The sequence below is a fragment of the Sphaerodactylus townsendi genome, linkage group LG01 (assembly GCF_021028975.2).
Source record: "Sphaerodactylus townsendi isolate TG3544 linkage group LG01, MPM_Stown_v2.3, whole genome shotgun sequence".
NCBI classification, from domain to species: Eukaryota; Metazoa; Chordata; class Lepidosauria; order Squamata; family Sphaerodactylidae; genus Sphaerodactylus; species Sphaerodactylus townsendi.
This window is the reverse complement of record NC_059425.1, coordinates 87,447,631-87,466,844: the sequence shown is the minus strand read 5'-3', so window position 1 is coordinate 87,466,844 and position 19,214 is coordinate 87,447,631. Positions and strand designations below refer to the sequence as shown.

The 19,214-nt window shown below is 42.2% G+C and overlaps 1 protein-coding gene across 1 annotated transcript in view; it reads left to right on the top strand.

The window, feature by feature from the left end:
• NUP133 (nucleoporin 133) overlaps nt 1-8,288 on the top strand; it is a 32,039-nt gene extending 23,751 nt beyond the window's left edge. The window contains exons 23-26 of the mRNA XM_048486330.1: nt 1,555-1,635; nt 3,767-3,831; nt 7,655-7,743; nt 8,059-8,288. Coding sequence (XP_048342287.1) covers nt 1,555-1,635; nt 3,767-3,831; nt 7,655-7,743; nt 8,059-8,195 — 372 coding nt within the window. The 3' untranslated portion in view covers nt 8,196-8,288. The remainder of the gene's footprint in view (nt 1-1,554; nt 1,636-3,766; nt 3,832-7,654; nt 7,744-8,058) is intronic.
• The last annotated feature ends 10,926 nt before the right edge of the window (nt 8,289-19,214 follow it).

Genomic DNA, 19,214 nt, shown 5'->3' with positions numbered 1-19,214 from the left:
CCATTTTACTTAAAGAGAGCTATCATTGAGGCTGAAAGGATCTGGCTTTGGTTCTTCAATTTATTTTTGTGTGTCAGACTGGTCTAAAATACTTTTAAAGGACAGTATTTCTGTTTGGAAACTGGTCATATTAGAGCTCTTTCTCAGTGTTTTATGTTACTTCCTCTCCCCCCCCCCCTTGATTCCTTCTGCCTTTTTTAAAGCAGTGATTAAGTGGTGAAAGTTATATTTCCTTCCCCCCCACAGATATGGCATTCCTAAAAGTATTTCACTAGGCTAGGTGGGTGGGGATCCAATTCAGCTGAATGTTCATGTAGTCCCAGACATGCCTTGCAGTGCTGAGCAACACTGTTGATAACAAACCTAAATAAAAAAGATGGAGCCTCTTGCATTTTTGCGTTGCATTGAAGTCCAAGGTTGAGCTGAATGAATATTGGATCTCCTTCTCCCACCCCCATGTCATTCAGTGCTTTGTTCATTTGAAATTCTCTTTGTCACAAAGACTAAAGGGGATATACAAGATGGAGATCTAGATTCACCTCTACAGTCTGACAGTTTTTACTAAATCTGCTAGTTCATTGCCTTGAACTTCCACGGCATAGTGGGGATTTCAACCTGGATTTTCCAGATCTAAATCCAGTAACTACTACACCATGCTGGCTATCGTCCGAAGATATGCTGCTTAACTATTTTCTGGGCTTATTGGCACAATTGTATTTTGGTTTTAATTGCTTTGGGGCAGTGACTTTGTCTTTCAGTCAGCAGTTGTGGACGGTAATGTGGCGATAATAACTAAATGTTAATCTTCAGTTCACATTCTAGACCAGGGATGTCGAACTCATTTGTTACGAGGAACAGATATGACATGAATGTGACTTGGTTGGGCCAAGCCCAGGGTGGGGAGGTGGCTGCCTTGGCTGGTCCCAGAACAGCACTGCAGGGGGAAGGGTATCTGGACTGATGAGCTCACAGAAGGGAGGGAGGGATGGCTGCCTCGAGAGGGTTTATGAGGCTCACAAGCCTGCCAAAGCAACCCCCCTCCTTAGGGGGCCCCCTTGGCAAGCTCATGGGCCTGATAAGCTCCCTCAATTTTATGTTGTCAGTTTCACTTGGAAAACAAACCTATTCAGGTGTCAAATTGGACTTTGCTAGATCTTGATTTGTTTTAGGGACTTTGTATATTGCTAGAGGTTTCCACCAATATACAAATAAAACTAATATCTGTGCTAAAGTATTTATTTGTGGAACTATGTTCCTAACACAATAGACTGGGAATGCAGCAGCCTTAAATGGTACACAAATTTGAAGCCTATCATATAGCAGCCTTACATCAGTGCAGTCTTTCCATTGTAATATGGGTGGAATGCATTTCTAAAACGTTGTCTCTCTCTCCCCCTTATAATAAAAATACCTGCTGCTGAATCAAGGCATATTTCCCTGAAAAGGTCACTTGTTAGAATACAGGGTGAACTCCCCACACTGAGTTCTTCACAAGATCAGTTACACTACTCTAGAGACTTAAAATATTTTTGTACTTCACTTGCTATATTCTAGCTATACATATGTGATGAGAACAGGAGGGCTAATGAATATGACTTTAAGAAGGCACTTGATCTACTTGAATATATTGATGAGGTAAGAGAATAATCAGAACTCTGTGAAATATTTTAAGAAAGGGTAGATTTTACATCTGTATGCAATAAGATACTTTAAGTTGTTAGTCTTTTTTTGGCAGCTAACATGGGCTTGTTATTGCTAGCTGTCTTTTTATAGATAGAGGATCAAGCCTTTCAGGACAAAGGATATCACTGTTCCAGCCACGCCATGATTTTTAGTTGTTGTTTGTGTCTTTTAAAGGCTAGTTTTAGAATAGCTTTCAAATAACTGCATAGAATTTTGAATAAAAATGTTCAGATGGCACTCCTTAAAAGAATCTTTATAAATTTCATCAAACGCCTACAGCCAACGAATCCAGATTAGTTCAAAGTTCCTTCCCTCCTCTCCCCCCACCCCACATATATTGGCTCTTACTCACCAGTAGATTTGTCATGTCACAATGCAGCAGTGAAAGTGGAATCAGCAGCTCCTAGTACTGGCCCATTAGGACTTAGACCATGTCCTAGCAACCCTGTGCCTTCATGGCCTCCTTCCCCACAGTCATTTGGACCGTCCTGGCCTGCTAATTTTTTGCCAACAGGCTACAGTCATGTGTGGGACCTTGTGTATAGTTTTTGTTCAGTTCTTGCCTCTTCTTCAGCTCCGCCACCTATTGTTACTTCAGATTTCTGCTTTTTCAGCCTAATTTGACCCCTTTCTTCAGCTATCCTTGTGTTTAACCAATCTCCCACCATTTATTTCTCTAATGGTATCCAACACTTGATCTGAAGAATGTTGAGATTGCTTCAGAGCACCCCATCTGATTATTTGTTGCCTTAGCTTCACGTCCTTTCTGTCTTTTTCCTTAAATTGCATTCTCCCACTACTTTTCCTTCAGGATCTGTCTACTTTGGACCCTTCAGTCAGCCTGTTTGCCTCTGACTCCCATCAGTGCAATCCTTTGAAGAATGACGCTAGTTGAATGCCCTCAAAGTCAGTGAGCTTACACTGGAATAACCCTTCAGTAGGATTGCAGTGGCTGTCTCTTGTTTTCCCTGGATCCCAGAATCTCTTCCAAATCCTTAGTTTGCCCTAGTTTGTTTTAATCCCAGCCATACTGACAGTTTTGTTTTCTGGCAGAATTTGAACTATAAAATGTTTAATTCTGTGATCAAGTGAGCGTTGCATGCCCCTACGCCAGTTCAGCCAGTCAGAGCCTGATGCTTTACTGCACAAACAGAATACAGGATAAAATCTCTTTAGCAAAGTTAGGTGTGGGGATTGCTATATCTCTTTTTCCTTCTGTCCATCCTTGGCACAGCTTTCCCAACCTTATTTTTCGGTTGAATGCCTTTGTTGCTAAGAAGAGAATTAATTGTGTTTTGTGTTGAAACACTACTGTACAAAAATTCTGTGTTTTGACTACATAGGACTAGAAGATGTATTTTAATAGTGTTTTCCCACTATTTTTCCAAACAGACTTTCTCTGTAGTTCATGCTGTCCTCTAACTTGATGTGGTGGTTGCCAAAAAGCTTTATTGTGTCTTTAATCATCATTAACCTACACTATTTCATATTGGGTCTGCCCTTGAAGTTCCTTTCTCCCCATAATCTTGAGTTGTCTTAGAAGCAAGACTTTCAGCAGGGTCTTGTTTGAATGTCCAGTGTTGCATAATTGTTTCCTCCACCCAAATGGCATCTCTTTCATTGGCCATGACCCTTGGCCCCGTCTCCTTTCTTTAAGCTCTCTCACATGTTTACTTCCTGTGTTCTTGGATTTCTTCCCATCAGCATTTGTCTAAAGTAGCTGCTGGTTTGTCATCTTTTCCTGCTGTTTCTCTTGGTTTTCCATCACTTGGGTATGTATCTGCTTAAAATACCTTGATCTCGTTTTGGTAGAATAATGTAATTTTCCTTCTTGCAATCATTAGCATTTTTCAAAAACTTGAACCATCCGAGCTCCTCATTTCTAGCTGTCTCCTTTTTCATCCTCCATTCTGTTGAATTTCTCTTGGAGCATACCTGTAAAACTTAAAACTATTGCCTATTTTTGATCATGTAATTTATAGCTTACACAAACTATCAATTTTGGTTGTATTTGCAGCAGATCACACTTTTCCTCAGAAATATCAAATGTAGTTAATGTTTTTTTTCTCCATTTCATATGAAGGATGAGCAAGTGGATATAAATGATTTGAAACTAAAAATACTTTGCAAAGCTCTTCAGAGAGACAAGTAAGTGAACAAAATTACTTAAGACTTGTTAAATATTGTGTTTTTTCTAATTTGTGACATCTGATTGTATGTTCAAATTATACACAAAAAGATACACTGTTCAGAATAATGGATGGCATATAATGGTTTAGAGAATAACTAGTAGGGGACCTGCAAGGACTTGCAAGCAGTATCACAGTTTCCTCTTCTACCATGTCTTCTTTTCCTTCCTTGAAAGTTCCCATAGTCTCTCCCCTTTTTCCTTTCCACCTAGCAGCCTCTTCCCAAGAAAATTCTGGTCCAGTTGTGTGATTAAAGCCACTTGGCCTGGGCCCAGTTGCTTGATGGGAAACCCACAAAGGTTGGGGTGGGGGGGCATGTTAATCTTCTTGTATCCTCCTCCCACACTTTTCTCCTCTAGGCAGCTCCATGTCCTCTCTCTCTTCCTTGTTCTTCTTATCTTTCCTCCAGCCTACCTTTTGTTTGCTCCCCATCTTCAGCTGTATTTACATTTACATTTTGTGCCTTTTCTCACAGTGTGGACCCAAAACAGCTCACATTTGCCTCTCCTCAATTTTATCCTAACAAAAATTCTATAAAATAAGTTAGGCTCAGAATGTGTGACTGGCTCAAGATTACTCATTGAGTTCCCATGGCTTTGTGGTGATTCAAATCTGAGGCTTCTGAGGCTTCTAACCACTATACTTCATATGGTTTCATGAGCTGGTGGCTGTTGAATAGTAGCAAGTAGCTGGGTCAGGGTGAGTCATGCAAGTTGCATAGTAGCAAATCGCCTGGTAGTTGCAGTTTAACTGGGAGTGAGTCCTCCCTCAAAAGGTAAATAGCCTGGAAAGGGTACTGCCACATCCCGTGCCTTTAGTGACACAAATCGGGGCTTAAAATGCTGATACTACTGTTTAGGTTGCCTTGCAACATCCACTGAAGCATCTGGTCTGTTCATTGGCCCAATCTCCAGGTTTATGTATCCAAAAATGGGGCCATTTTGAGAATTAGACATATTGATTCATTTCTAGATGGAGCTGCAGTATCTTGAAGACTATTTAAGTTTATTCATGTAAAATAATTGAACAGTTAAATTATATTTAATATTTATTCACAGTAGAGGCAGGCAATAGCTAACAACCTCCAAATGTCTCTCGCTTTGAAAACCCTACAGGGTCATCATGTCAGGTGTAACTTCACAGCATTTTCTACCATAGCATTTATGCATGGTAGGAATGTGACTACTAGAACTGTTCTACAGATGTTTGCACAAAAGTTCATTCATAGCTGTAATCTTACCTACCAAGTCTCACTCTTTTGCTTGTAAAAGGAGTTTCACTTTAGCTAAAATATTTTTTCCCAGGCAACTTAGGCCCAGTATGCTCTAGCACAGGCATAAAACTGCCTGTCTGTAAGCTAGAGACATATGCTAAGAGCTGATGTGGCATAGTGGATAAAGTGGTAGAGTAGTATTTGTCAGACCTGGGTTCAAATCCTCACTTCTACCATAGAAGCTTGCTGGGTGACTTTGGGCTTTTCAACCTGGCCTAACTCACAGGACTGTTGTTGTCAGAAATTGGAAGCAGAAACGATAGAGAATGACGTTCTAAGCTGCTTTGAATCCTAACTGAGGAGAAAATCAGGAAATAAATAAATGCATATTTGTGGAATGGCTCCTATGGGCACAACCTATAATGCTTCTTGAGTATTAAATGTTTCCATAACTATATGGAACAAGTACAAGCCAGTATAGCAGTTCTTTTTGTTTTGAATGGCATACCCCCCCCCCCACAATACCAGTTACTAGCCCTCATTGTAGTGTTGTTTTTGTGTTTTAATTTAGCATTTTATGATTTTAACTGCACTTTTAATTGCTTAAAAGTTTTAATATATCTTATATTTGCAGTTTTGTGGAACCTGAACAGGTGGAAAGGCAGAATGAAAATGTTCTAAAATCAGTAAAATCCTAATACAGAGTGGGGTCTCAAGAGGCAGTGGTTTACAGATGACTCATAGGTTTACCTTCAGACTCGTAGCTCATGCTTTTAACCATTCTGCTAAGCTGGGTGTCCTTTGTTGCTGTTGAAAAGCAGCAGTGCTTTTTTTCATGAAGTGGATTGCTGACTATAAAAAATTTCAGATACACTTTTACTGAATTGTAAACAGAACTGATTGTATTTGAAGTCTTGTCTGCACACTTTATAGATGTATATTCCATACAGTTAATGGTGACTCCAGAGTTCTGCCTTGTGTTTGCAGATGCGAAAATCATTGTCTCCATAATTTCCTTGTTCCTTCTGTTTATTAAAAACTTGTCAGTTTTTTTCTAATGGCACTCAAATTTATGAGGAAATCCACATTATGTTCCAAACTTGCTTAACCTTCTAAATTCATAAGCCCCTGCTGGATAAACTGGAGTGCCTACTTTAAAATTCAGAAGAAAAGGCTTATTCCATGCTCTGAAATGGATGGATCGGTGCAATTGGAACTTCTTTCCCTCTGTAAATTGTGGAGAGGTTAGGGAAAGGTTCCTATGCAAACAGGACACCTACTTATTAATTGAACAGAGAGTGGCATTCAAGGCCAAAATTTACATTCTAAATATACTTTTGTTGAAGTTTTATATCTGTTTTGTGGATCAGACATTGTTAGAAATTGATCTTTATTCAAGCAGCGTATTTAGCATTTCACTGTGTTTTCCCATTTAAGGATGTTTATGTTAACAAGCATAATCCTTTTCTTGTGAATGCCAAGACCTCTTCAAAATGGTGTGTTCTTTGACCTACCTGTATTATATGGATGGGCATAATTCTTCTTCCATTCTTTATACCTATTTATGGTACTGAATTCTTGGGTAGCATCCTGAAACTCATGGGGGCACCCTCAGTGACCTCCTAGCATGGTATTAGATTGTTCCATTCATTCTGTTCACTACTACTATTTCAGCAGGAATGGATGGGAAGTATGGTAGAATCTGTCCACATTATCAGTGTGCCTACCTACTTAATATTGACTGTATTTGCTATTAGGTATACAGGAAATACTTACAATAAACATTGGAACAACTTGGGTCTCATTATAGAGTCATTTGTGAAATTTTTGTTTTATTATGATTTTCTGTTTACTGAAGGATATGTCTTTCTGATAGTGCAATCCTGTGCATAGTTATTCTGGTTTAAGGCTATTGAAATTAATGGGCTTTGAGTAGTGTGACTCTGCGTAAGATTGCATTGTGACCAGGGATATTATTATCATTGTCATTATTCACACTATACTCAAGTGTATGATTTTAGATTTCTTGCAACTCTTCATCTTGCACGAGATGCACCCTGGCTGTCTTGAGAGTTCAGTTAACCTGCTAGACAGAAAATTAACCATTTACAAATAAGGGTGCACTAAGGTTTGCCAAGGTACCCGTGTATATAATGCTGTAAACACTAAACCAGAAGCATTAAAAGATGTTTCCCTATTCTTTGGTGTCAAAGTTGATTGTGCCTACCGTTGTTGACTGGTATTTATTTCTGCAGCATAGACTCCCTTTTTGGACTGCTAGTACTGTTGAAGCAACCAGGCTAGTGTCAGCATGTCCATGTTCCTTCTGAGCAATTTAGATGTGCATCACAATAGCTATTTTTATAATGTACAGATTACCTTCTAATAACCTTCAGATGGCTTCAACGTGGCTGAATTTCAGTGACCAGTGCTAATAAAGCATGCAAGACAACTACAGATAACTGAGCTGCAAATGTACACATGGGAGAAAGAGCACAGTGGAAATTTTAGTTTAGTAATGTTGATTATTTCAAAGAAAGCAGGGTATCTTATTACTTTTTTATTACAGTTGGTGTAGTTCAGAAGGCAAGGATGATCCAATTGATGCCTCTAAAGACAGCATTTTTATAAAAATACTACGGAAACTGCTGAAAGAAGGTAAATGGGTTGGTATGGAATATAATCAGAAAAAAATCTGTAAACCTTCTCATGTGCATGTATAATGCCTGTATTATCAAAGGAGCTGGAAAAATAGCATTTGCAACAGATTTAGTATTACTGGCAAATTCAAAGTGAGGCTTGATTTGCGAAGAGCAAAAGAAGTTGCCGATTTGTTTTGAAAATTAAAACTTATGTAATCTTAAAGATGGTGGTGCTATTGTTTTATCCCAGTTCCAGACAAGGGGGTCTGGAATGTAAATTCTCATAATAATCAAGCATATTTGCTAACACTATATTCTTTCTGTTTTTTAGGAGTTCGGCTCAGTGAATACCTACCAGAGGTGAAGGATTTGCTACAAGCTGATGAACTTGGAAATTTAAAATCTAATCCATACTTTGAATTTGTTTTGAAAGCAAATTATGAATTTTATGTCTACAGGCAGGCATGAGAGAATATTGAATTTCAGAAAGAATTAAACAGTTACTTTTTTACACTGCGTTGAACTCTTGAAATAAAGCATGTACTGTAAATAACAAGAAAACACTCTTCAAGAATTGAGTTTCTGTAGAAGGCTAGGTAATATTCAATTTTTTTAAAAGGAAAAGTTCCTTGTCTATAAATATGTTTCTCCAAGCTATTCCACAGGTGAATTTAAAGGCACGGTTCAGAAAAGACCTCGATTCCACAGTCCAGTGTTCTGTTTCTGAAAATGAATAAGTCATTCATGCAGTTTTGCATCTTATCCTGAGTAATGCTTTCCACTCCAGCTACAAGTACCATATAGATCTACACTTGGCTTTACAGATAAAAGAATGAGACATTCCAATGCTCACCACATATGATAACCCGTCCTATTACAATCTAGGTAATGATAAAAGGCCTCGAAAGCAGTTCTTCTGAGTGTCTTTCCTGGAAAGTTCTTTACACGACTGTTTCTTTTCTTCTTGATATCAGGCAGTGGTGGGTGGGTTGGCAGTTATATGCTGTCCAATCCACAAAATGCTTGAATTCTGAAGAAGCTGATGAGTTAATACAAGCCAACTTAGTTGCTTTAATCTAACACATGCTACAGGAGACTCTTCCTGCAGACTGCTAAGCACACAAGAGATTGACAGCCAAGCAGCTTGCATCCCCTTACATTTTACTTCTCTCCCCTGGCTAGATGCCTGCTAAAAGAACTTGATCCAACAGCTGAAAAGGTCACAAGTTAAATCAGTTGAAGAGAATCCAATTTCTAGTTTTAAAAGCACAGCTTTCATTCCATGGCTTCCCTTCTTGCTTGACTAATACGGCTCTAAGAGCAGAGGAGCTGAACATGTTTGGAAGAACAGACTTATCTGGAGATGTTCAAGCATAGAAGAAAAAACGCATTAGCACTACTAGAAATAGATTCATACTACATAGCAGAGAGTCACTTAATATACCTCAGTTCTACATTTTAAAAAGATTAAAGTGTTTGAGCTTACAGAATAGTAGGAAAATATTTTAAAACTAATGCATTGAACCTGTTTAGGACAAGAAGAGGTATGTCCTGTTAGTTCTTATTATCATCCCTGTGCTTTCTGCATTAGTTTATAACAAGCTTTGTGACTAGCAACGTGGATTCTAACGAACACTGAAAATTCTGCTTGAGTTTTCTTCAACTTGACTCTCAACCCCTTTTCTTCGGTTCAGCAACGAAATGCATTGTAAGGAACGCATAAGTAGTAATGATATCCCCAGAGTCAGCTTGGCCAAGTTATTTAACTGAGGAATAAATGTAATCTGGAGGTTACTCACATAGGAGGTGTTATTGCAACTGCATCTGAACTGAAATCTGAATTTTGTTTAATAGCCTCTTTGAAACTCGTGGTGCTCTCGAACTTCCAGTTTGTGCAAAGGCAACTGTTTTGCACGTTGTCATGTCACAATGAATAAATAAAGCACCAGTGTATATCTTTAGGAGGAAGGTGTAAGAACGTTAAATCAATTTCCAATACAAAATACAATTAACTTGAGGCAGCTACATTCTATATCCAGTTGTTCCAACATAGCCAGCCATCCCTTTAATTCCAGGGTTTAACCTTTTTTTTTAATGTGCAGGATGGAACTACAGATTTAATTTGAACAACCAATGCAACTTTTTATAAATTTACTTCTCAAGCTAAAAAAACCCAAAAAAGTCAGGTAACCAGTTTTTCCCATGCAGTGTTATGAAGCAGGTGAGCTTCCTTAGAACTTGTTTGTGTAAAAAGCCTAGTGTATTTCTAGATGCAAGGTAATTATCTATTTCTTGGCAAGCACGGGGCTGATTGCCAGCGGAATCCTTGCATGAATCTGGCATGTAGAAGTCACTGTGTGGTCATCTGCAGGTACCCACAGATTTCTTCCCAATGATCAGATTTACCATTTGACACTAGTGAGAAGGAGATCATTTTAATCCATGATTAGTAGTCTGCTTATGCTTCAAAAATCCATTAAACTTGCAAAAAAAGGCAGTAACATTCTAGGAAATTTTCAGCACAGATCATCACATACAAAAAAGACAAGTCTTTTCAGATATGCCTGTGTCCTTGCCTGAAAAGAATACTGGGTATAACTTTTACTGTGAGGTGCAGGATTTTTTTTCTCTGTACACAAATCAGGGAAATATCCATATGGGAATTTATCTCTGCAATTAGCACCCTTTTACATTCTGTTGGAGTGAATTTATTTCTACCATATTTTCCAACCAATGAGAATATGCTGGGAATTGAATATCCGCCTATTAAACTACAAAACGAATGAATTCTTTGAAGGAGGGGAAATGTTACAGCTTCCAGGTGACACATCTGAAGCCATACTATGATTTAAAGTAGCTGGCAAAGGTGTAAAGTTGTTACTTACGCTGAGATAGAATTGAGAAGCTACAGCAATCTCGCCTATGGAGATCAGCTTTGCTCTTACTCAGCTCTCGTTGCTGGAATTTGACCTGACTTGTCTCTGTTGTAGCAGAGTACTAAGAAAATATTGGTTTTCCTTCATGCCTACCCTCCTACATTCTAATCCCTAAGAATGTTTACAGGGGCAGTGCCACTTGCTTGCAGGGCTTGCAAAAACCTTTGCAAATGAAGTGAATTTATTACCAAAATGTTGCCATTGCAATGCTGCCAATCATAGCATAGCCAAAAATGCCATTTATATGTGCTGCCTATATCTATTCTAATTAGTATGTCATGGTTCAGTTCTGCTTTTTAAACTTCAGTTTGCATTAACAGTTAAATACCTTTTTTCCAATATTTGTATCAGCAACAAGTCTAGCAGCATGTTCTTATGACTTCCTGAAATACTACAAAGTTTGTTTTATTTTCCCTCTCAGATTAATGGCCAAGTTAGTCTGTAGTAGCAAAATAAAATAGGAATTCAGAGGCATTTTAAAGACGAACAAAGTTTATTCCAGCATGATTTTGTGTGAGTTAGAGATCCCTTCATCTGAGGCTACATATGCTTTAGCACTGGAGTTATCAATCTGATTTATGAGGTAATTCCATATACATGAGAATCAGCCTGACATTTGCCGGGACTTTCTTAGCAATGTCTGGCAGTCAACAAAACCATCAGACATGCTATATTTTAAAGTGGCCCATTTAATCCTATGTCTTTAATTCACAACTGTATATATTAGATCAAAAAGAGAGGACAGATTTATTCTATCAGCTATTTTAAAGTGACCAATCTGCCTCACTATGGCTAGAAATGCAGTAGAAAGCTCGAAAGGTAACTTATCAAATCCAATGCAAACATAATAGCTTTTTGTAGATAAGCAGGTTTGCCAAGGATGCCGCTCATGGGTTGGTTTTGACTTGGGATCTAAGGTAGCCAAGGGAGGGTCTGTGAATCTCCTGATCTTAAGTTGCTGTTCATGAGGGTCTCATGACCTGCAGCAGCCTTTGAGGTGACATGCGGGGGGGGGGGATTGGGGGGAACGGTGGGAAAATTCAATTCCAGTTCTTTGGATCCCACCATCCAAACCCTTATTCGTGCTGCTATTGACCACATCTCATGACTTCTGAACAGAATTCTGACATGCAGAGAGAAACTTCACTCAATAGCTTTCTGAAATAACTATTATAAATTAACTAACAGCATTACACCGTCAGAGTGCTGCGGATCGTAGCACTACAGAGGAAAAATATTCTCCTTCAGTGGGGCTACAGTTATCCAGGCTGGCTAGATCACACCTCCTGTATTGAGGCAGGGCAAGGCACATTTTTGCAAGGGCTCCTAGCTGAAGGGGTCTGAGCCTCTCCAGTCTGAACTGCTCTGCTGTTCAGGACAGCCACTGTTGCTATAACTCCCAGAATGGAAAGGAAAGTGAAACCTTTTGAGTTTTCACAGTAGAGTTCTTTACTCACTGAAATGAATGAAGTCAAGTCTTCTAAGAAGTCGGCAGGGTCTTCATAGGGATTCATAGGGAAAAATGGAAATGGCAGAACAGTCCTCCCACCTATAGGGCTTGGGAATGATGCCTTATGGGGCTCTTTGAGATTGATCAGGGAGAAGACACTCGGGAATCACACAAGTGTCCGTCACTCCCTCAGATCCCCGTTCAGGGACCTTGTGGTGATTCGGCAGACTTCCCGTTTCCTGAGACAACTACCCAGGCTGATTAGACAACATTAAGGATAAATCCTCCCACCCAGAAGCATCTGGTTCTGAGGTGATTTTATGAAGGGCAAACCTGGATCAGAGAGGACAACAGCCCTCCAGGTCATGAGGGTGTCCCAGCAGACTTCCAGTGTCCTGGGACAAGCTCCCTGGGCATTCAGCCACTGCGGATGCTGGCTGTGTCAAACCCTATGCCTCTGCACCCCTGGATTTCCCAGCAGTGAGCCCTCCACGATTGGAGGCCAGTGTGGGAGTAAGTTCCAACACCCTAGACAGTGTTCAGATCAGTGCATCTTCAGAAGGGAAGTTTCTGAAGGAAGCTGAGAAAAGACACCCAAGCTACCCTTTTCCTGCTCCAAACTCAGGGTTCCTGGTAAACTGGGACAAGAGTCACCTGGTCCTGAGTGGGGAACTCATCCACCTGCATACCAGAGTAAACACAAAAGTGGGAAGACTTTTCCTACCCACAGAGAAGTAGGTGAAGACCCAGGAGGTGGTCAGAGGCCAGCACAGAAGGTGTCAGGTGGATGTGATGGAGCTTGCTGCAGTACTGGGTCTCCCCCTTTTGACGGTAGACCTGGTCCCATGGGCAAGACACATCAGATGCCTCCAATGGGAACTGCTACCCATCCAGCTAGAGATCCACACATTAAAAAAGCACCCAAGGTTATTAAGCTGTAAGACAGCTTGGAACGGGATCTGGAGTGGTAGACGATCAATTCTCATTTGCACCGTGGCTGAGACTTTCTGCAAGTGCAGCAGATCCTAGGTAGTATACTTTGGAAACCAAGTAGCTCAAGGGCATTGGTTGAAGGCTGAAAGCTTCTTCAGCTTGCATTGGTTGGTGCTGCAAGCAGTCAGGAGGGGCCTGCTTGTTTTCAAGCATCTCCTTAGTGGCCGTCATGTTTATTAAGAATGATGACAGTGAAAGTTCATATAAACAGGCAAGGAGGCATCAGAGCAATGGTGTTCCATTGGGAAGCTCTCCTATTGTTAAATTGGGCACAACAAAATCTTGCAAGCCTGCAAGTAGTTCATGTATACAGAGTGCACAACACCACAGAAAATTGGCTTAGCCTGTTGAGGCTAGACCCAGGAAGTAGCCCCTAAAACCATGCACCAATAGCAAGGGGTGTTGGGAGTCCTGCACTGGTGCTGTTTGCCACTGCAAAGAGCAGACAGCTACCGAGATACTATTCAAGGGGCCTAGAGATCCATGTGGGAAGGTCAGGACATCCTCTATCAAAAGGTCTCCCTTACGCCTTCTCTCCCACTTCCCTGATTAGAGGGGCTTCTGAGAAAAGTCAGAGAACTGGGCATGGGTCATTGTGATAGCCCCCTTTGCCCCAGAAGGGCCTGGTTCTCAGAACTTGTAAGCCTAGTGCAAGCTGCTCCTTGGCAACTACTGGTGTGGTGGGAAGGACTTCTTCAGGGTTTGGTGTTTCATCCAGTTCCAGCCTGGCTGGATTTGATGGCATAGATGTTAAATGTTGGGACCTAATTCAATTGGAGTTTCCCAAGAGATTGTGGACATCATGCTGCAGTCTCGAAGACAGTTCACCAGGAAAATGTATGGTCATACACGGATGGCTTTCAGATCCCACACCAGGGAGAAATTACAAAAGATGTTGTTGACCTTAGTTTAATAGTTGGAAGTTAGTTTAAAAACCAAATACTATTTTTTAAAAAGCAAGTTGCAGCTTTGGCGTCCTTTCTGGGAGGAAGGACCAACTAATGAAACATAGACTAACAAAAAGGTTCGAAAGGGAGTGGCCCAGATTAGTCCACCTTTAGTACACAGGTTCCCTTTTGGCAGTTGGGCTAAGGTGCTGAAGGCAGTCACAGATCCTCCCTTTGAGCCTTGGAGAAGGCATCGGTTAAGTCATTGGTTCTCAACCTTCCTAAAGCCCTTTAATATAGTTCCTTATGTTGTGGTGACCCCCACGGCCTCTCTAAACTGTTCATGAGTTCATCTGGGGAAGCGTCCCTCCATGAGCCTGCTCTAAAGGCTCTGTTTTCCTGGCCGTTTGAATTGGAGGAAAGAATGGGGGAGGTAGCCCTGCTGGGGGTTGCTCTGCCCTCCAGATCCGGGGTTGCTCTGCCTTCTGAGGATTGGGTTGCTGGGGGGGGGGGAGTGCCCGCAGTGGCCCAAAAACATGCTTGAAAAACATGGATCCTCATGGATTCACCTGGTTTTTGTGCTAGGTCACCACCACACCACACCTCAACCCTTTTGCCACGTGTCTGAACATAGCAACCACTTCTCCCACGCTCTGTGGCACCGCAGTGGCCCCCAAACCTGCTTCAAAAATATGGATCTTCATGGATCTGCCTGGTTTTTTCGCTTGGTCACCCCAAAATCACCACCACACCATATCTCAAACCCATTGCCACATGTCTGAACACAGCAATCGCTCCTGTTCAGACAGATAAGCAACAGCAACAATCCTTACTTGGGAGTAAGCCTCATTGAACTCAGCGAGGCTTACATCTGAGAAAATACACTTAAGGCTTGCACCAAGAAAATAACACAGGGGAGAAAGAACAGGCTGAAGTTAATTATAACGAGAGAGAAGGGAGATCAAGGAGCAGACAAGAGAAGCACTAGGAAAAATCAGAGAGAGTCACGGAGGAGGGGAAAGAATGTTAAAAGTCCAGAAACTGAGATGGGCAGGGTAGTGACAAAGAACGGGGTGGGGGCAAGAACAGGAGAAAGCGGGAGAGCAAAAACAGAGTGGGGGCGATTAGAAGGGGTGAGCCAGGGCCATTTTCAAGAAGGCGCTGGGGCAGGAGAGGGGAGGGAAAGCATACGCAAAAGAGAGGAGAGAGAAGGAACGGGGTGGGGGGGACAAAAGCACAGGAGAGGCTTGACCCCTTCATGCCCAATCAGAGGTACTTTGCCCGGGGGAGGTGGATCCTTGCCGCTCCCGCCGCTCCCCTTGCCTGGATGCTAACGCCTTGTGTTCCCCCCTCCAGGGCTGGCTGGGCGGCTTCTGGCTCCGGCAGAGGCGAGCTGAGCTGCTGGTCCCGATCCGCAGCTCGATGCCGTCTTGGGCTGGCTCTCTGGCAGCCAGCAACAGGCTTTTCTTCCCCCACCTCACTCCCTCCACCTGCCTTGACGACAGGAGCCTTGGCGACCCCTGTGAAAGGGTCGTTAGATCCCCTGAGGGGTCGCGACCGCCAGATTGAGGACCGCTGAGTTAAGTGCTTCTCTGGAAAGTTAGCACTCCTTGTTGCCATCATGTCAGCCAAGTGTGTGGCTGAATTGGGAGCTCTCTCCAGAAGGGAGATGTGCAACAGAGGAATATAGTAATATTGACTATGGATCCATCCTTTGCCCCAAGGTGGGAACCCTCACCTTCCACCTGTGACAGATTATAGCACTACCCCCGCCTGCCTAGGCCCAGCCATCCTAATAAAAGGAACGGCATAAGTTGGACATAAGAAAGGGGTTCAAAAGATGCATCAAGGTTTCTGAGACCTGTTGAAGTCTGATGCCCTCCTTGTGTTGTTCATAGGCTTGGCTGAATTGCCAAAATGCCTCAATCGAGGCTCGTTTGGGCAATTTGGCTTGGATTTGGGCTGAATTCAAGCAGCCCGAAACCAAGCCGGAATTGGTGTGAATGGGGGGGGGGGAGTTCCCTTTAAAGCCCTCCCAATCCACACCAAATTTAGGCAAACAAAGCAATGCTACATTCAACGTTGCTTTCTGAACAGTTACTAAAATTAATCAAGTTACTAAATTCATCAAATTCATGCAGAAAATACTTTCTGCAAGGGACCCTACCTGTTTCACTTGACACCTTACACATCCATTCATCAAATCAAAACTCAGCTTCACATGCAGCAATGTGCAGCTTTATCCCCCCAATTTTAGCAACTTCATACTAAGGGCACATACTTATGTACACAATTATTTGTATTCTGTGTTCAGTTTCAAAATTCAGTACTGGATACACATTCAGTATTGATATCATCTCAGTTGGGTAGTGGCATTTTAATCACTAACAATAAAGGGAACTATATTGCAAGAACTAGCAAAATCTCATATGTGGTGGGTGGGTGAGAAAGCTAAATGTCAGTCAAAAGCGTGGGGGTCTGTGTCACAAATTTTACACCTTTCTAGTTTAAGTAAACATGTATTTATATAATTCTTACAAGTAAGGATCTTGGGGTTTCTCTTAATTTTGCCCATGAAACTGTTAAAAAGTAATTGCCTCTACTAGTTTTTCTGAAATCCTACTGATTATTACTTTCTCCTGTCATTTTCAATATATCAGCAAGGCCACCTTTAGTAATGCAGTCCAAGGGCTGAGTCGACTTTTTTTTAAAGAAAGACAAAAGTACAAAATCCCGCCTCTTCATATATTGTGTACCTATTTTTTCTTTATATGCACATGTATAATCAATTAATATAATCAGACACTCTTTTAAATGACAGAATAAATTATGTTGACCTTTATGATTACATCCTTGCTTTATTTTATCTACCTCTAATGTTTGAATATTCCCTCCATCCCCCTGCACGTTTTGGAGGTCATTGATTTGTAAGTCAGAAGTGGCACATAAGTCACATGAACAGACCCTTTGTTCTTGTTACTCTCCAGCCAAAATCTCCAGGACACTGTTTGGGGAAGGCCAAACCTATCAGATGAGGGGGCAGGTCTACTCATGGCCTTTGGTAATGACAGGCAAAGAGAAGACAAGCCAGCGCGGTGTAATGGTTAACAGCAGGTGGATTATAATCTGGAGAACTGGATTTGATTCCCCCACTCCTCCACCTGAGTGGCAGAGGCTTATCTGGTGAACCCAATCAGGGGAATGGGCCATGCATATTGCAGAACGAGCCATCTCCTCCAGGCAATTTAACCTCCCCCTCCTCCTGCTGCTGCCACCCAGGGCACCTGCCCCCCGCAGCTTCCCTAGATCCAGCCTTGTTCAGACCACTATCTTCATACAGAGTAATGCCCTTTGCATCATCATGGGGACTGCTGTCGTTTTCTTGCCATTGATCTCCTCTATGACCATAACTAGATATGAATCTCATGAGAATTTTTTTAAAAGGCAGAGGACTTTAGTAGTATAAATAGCATGAAGTAGAGCAAGCTTGTGGTGTATAGTACCTCTCCAGTAAAGCCTGGCACCTAGCCAGATCATTGCATTTTTTATCACCATCTGATTTTGCACAGTATTTTAAATACTTGAAAACTGTCTATATGGTATTTCGCAATTCCTTCTTCCCTCACCAAGTCCACTGTGACTTATTCACCAGTCAATACATTGTGCAAGTCTTTCTCATATAAATGTTACTTTTCAAATGGCTATTATGAAGTTTCACAATCCTTTACAGGTCCTTCAATAGGCAGGCATAATTAGAACTTGTAACCCAGAGTGAGTCACGGTGAATTTGGGAGGCTTAGGTTAAAATCCTAGTTCACCCCCAATGATCTGAACGTTGTCCCCCTTTCTTACCTATTGTTTCTCCCATAGAAAACTATTAGTTACTTCACCCGTTGCTGGGAAGCTGAATGAGACAGGTTGTCAAAATAGCAGATGTGCAAATGGAACTGCCCTTTCCTATTCAGCCAAGATATTTTTGGACCTTTCAAAAAGTTACTCATCCTGTAGCACAAATGAAGCTTGACAGTTTGTACCGAAACTGGCAGCGAAAGTGCTCCAATTTGTAACTACTATGAGTGTTAGGAAAGGGCTTTCCCATCTTCATATAACACAGGCCACATGTTTAGTGACTGTGAACAACCGCAACAAAGTACCAGCAGGGTAATGTGCCCCTGAGCGACTGTTACAGTGTGCCAAAGTCGTCAGCTTTGATTTGAAAACATTCTCCTCTGATAAAGTGTTGATTTAGCACCACCGTCTTGATGAAACCCAGTTAAGCTATCCTTGAAATGCAGGTTTAGTGACCAGGAATACAGAACGCATCAGTGGTTGTTTTAGAATGAATGCAACAGAAAAGGAATCGTGTCATCTTCCTGCCCCAGTCCAGTTCTAAAGGTGTAAATAAAGTAAATATCTTTGAGTTCAGTATATCTGCCAAAGACATGGGTTCCACACTGTAGAATAAAAGAGTGTGATTCTTTGCATGTCCTAAATCAGACTATAATTTAATCCAGAAAAGGATATGCTTATACATATCAGGTGCCCTTAAACAGAAAAAGCCATCCAAAATAAAAGGAGGCGACTGAATTTATTCTTATCAATCCGGAACAAAAGGCAATGGTGGTAAAGGTGGGTTGCGTAAATAAAAGTACCTTACAATTTAATCCGCATGTGATTTTTGTCTACGCTCCCTAAATCGGGCTAGAATCCCCCACTGCAAAACAGCAATCCCTGTGCACCGGGGGGCGGGGGGGGGGGAGTAATTTCCAGGGAACGAATCGGGACGGGGCGCACAGGCTCGGCGGCAGCGCAGTTTCCAAGCCCAGGCGCGCTACTCCGACGAGGAGCGGTGCAGCGACGTCCTGCTGCTTCAGCCCGGTCCCAGAGCCCCCGGGTCGCCCCCCGCTTCCTGCCGCCTGCCTTTGCCTGCCGGGTTTCCTTGCGTAGCTGGCCAGGGGGACCCCACCTCCACCCGTCCTCCCAGCGCCGGGGGGTTTCTCTGTCTCCTTTCTGGGCCTTGCGACCGGGGACAGCAGCTCTCGTGGCCCGGGGGTCGGGGGAGGTCCCAACCCGCAGACACTCCTTATACGGCCCGGCCGGTGTTACCTGGGCCCCGGCCAGGCGCTCCTTCTTTGGGCAGCCCCGCGGCCGTCCGAGGAACCTGGGGGGCTCCGGCCGGACCGCCGGGGCTCGCTTGGTGCCCTACGGCCAAATATGGAGA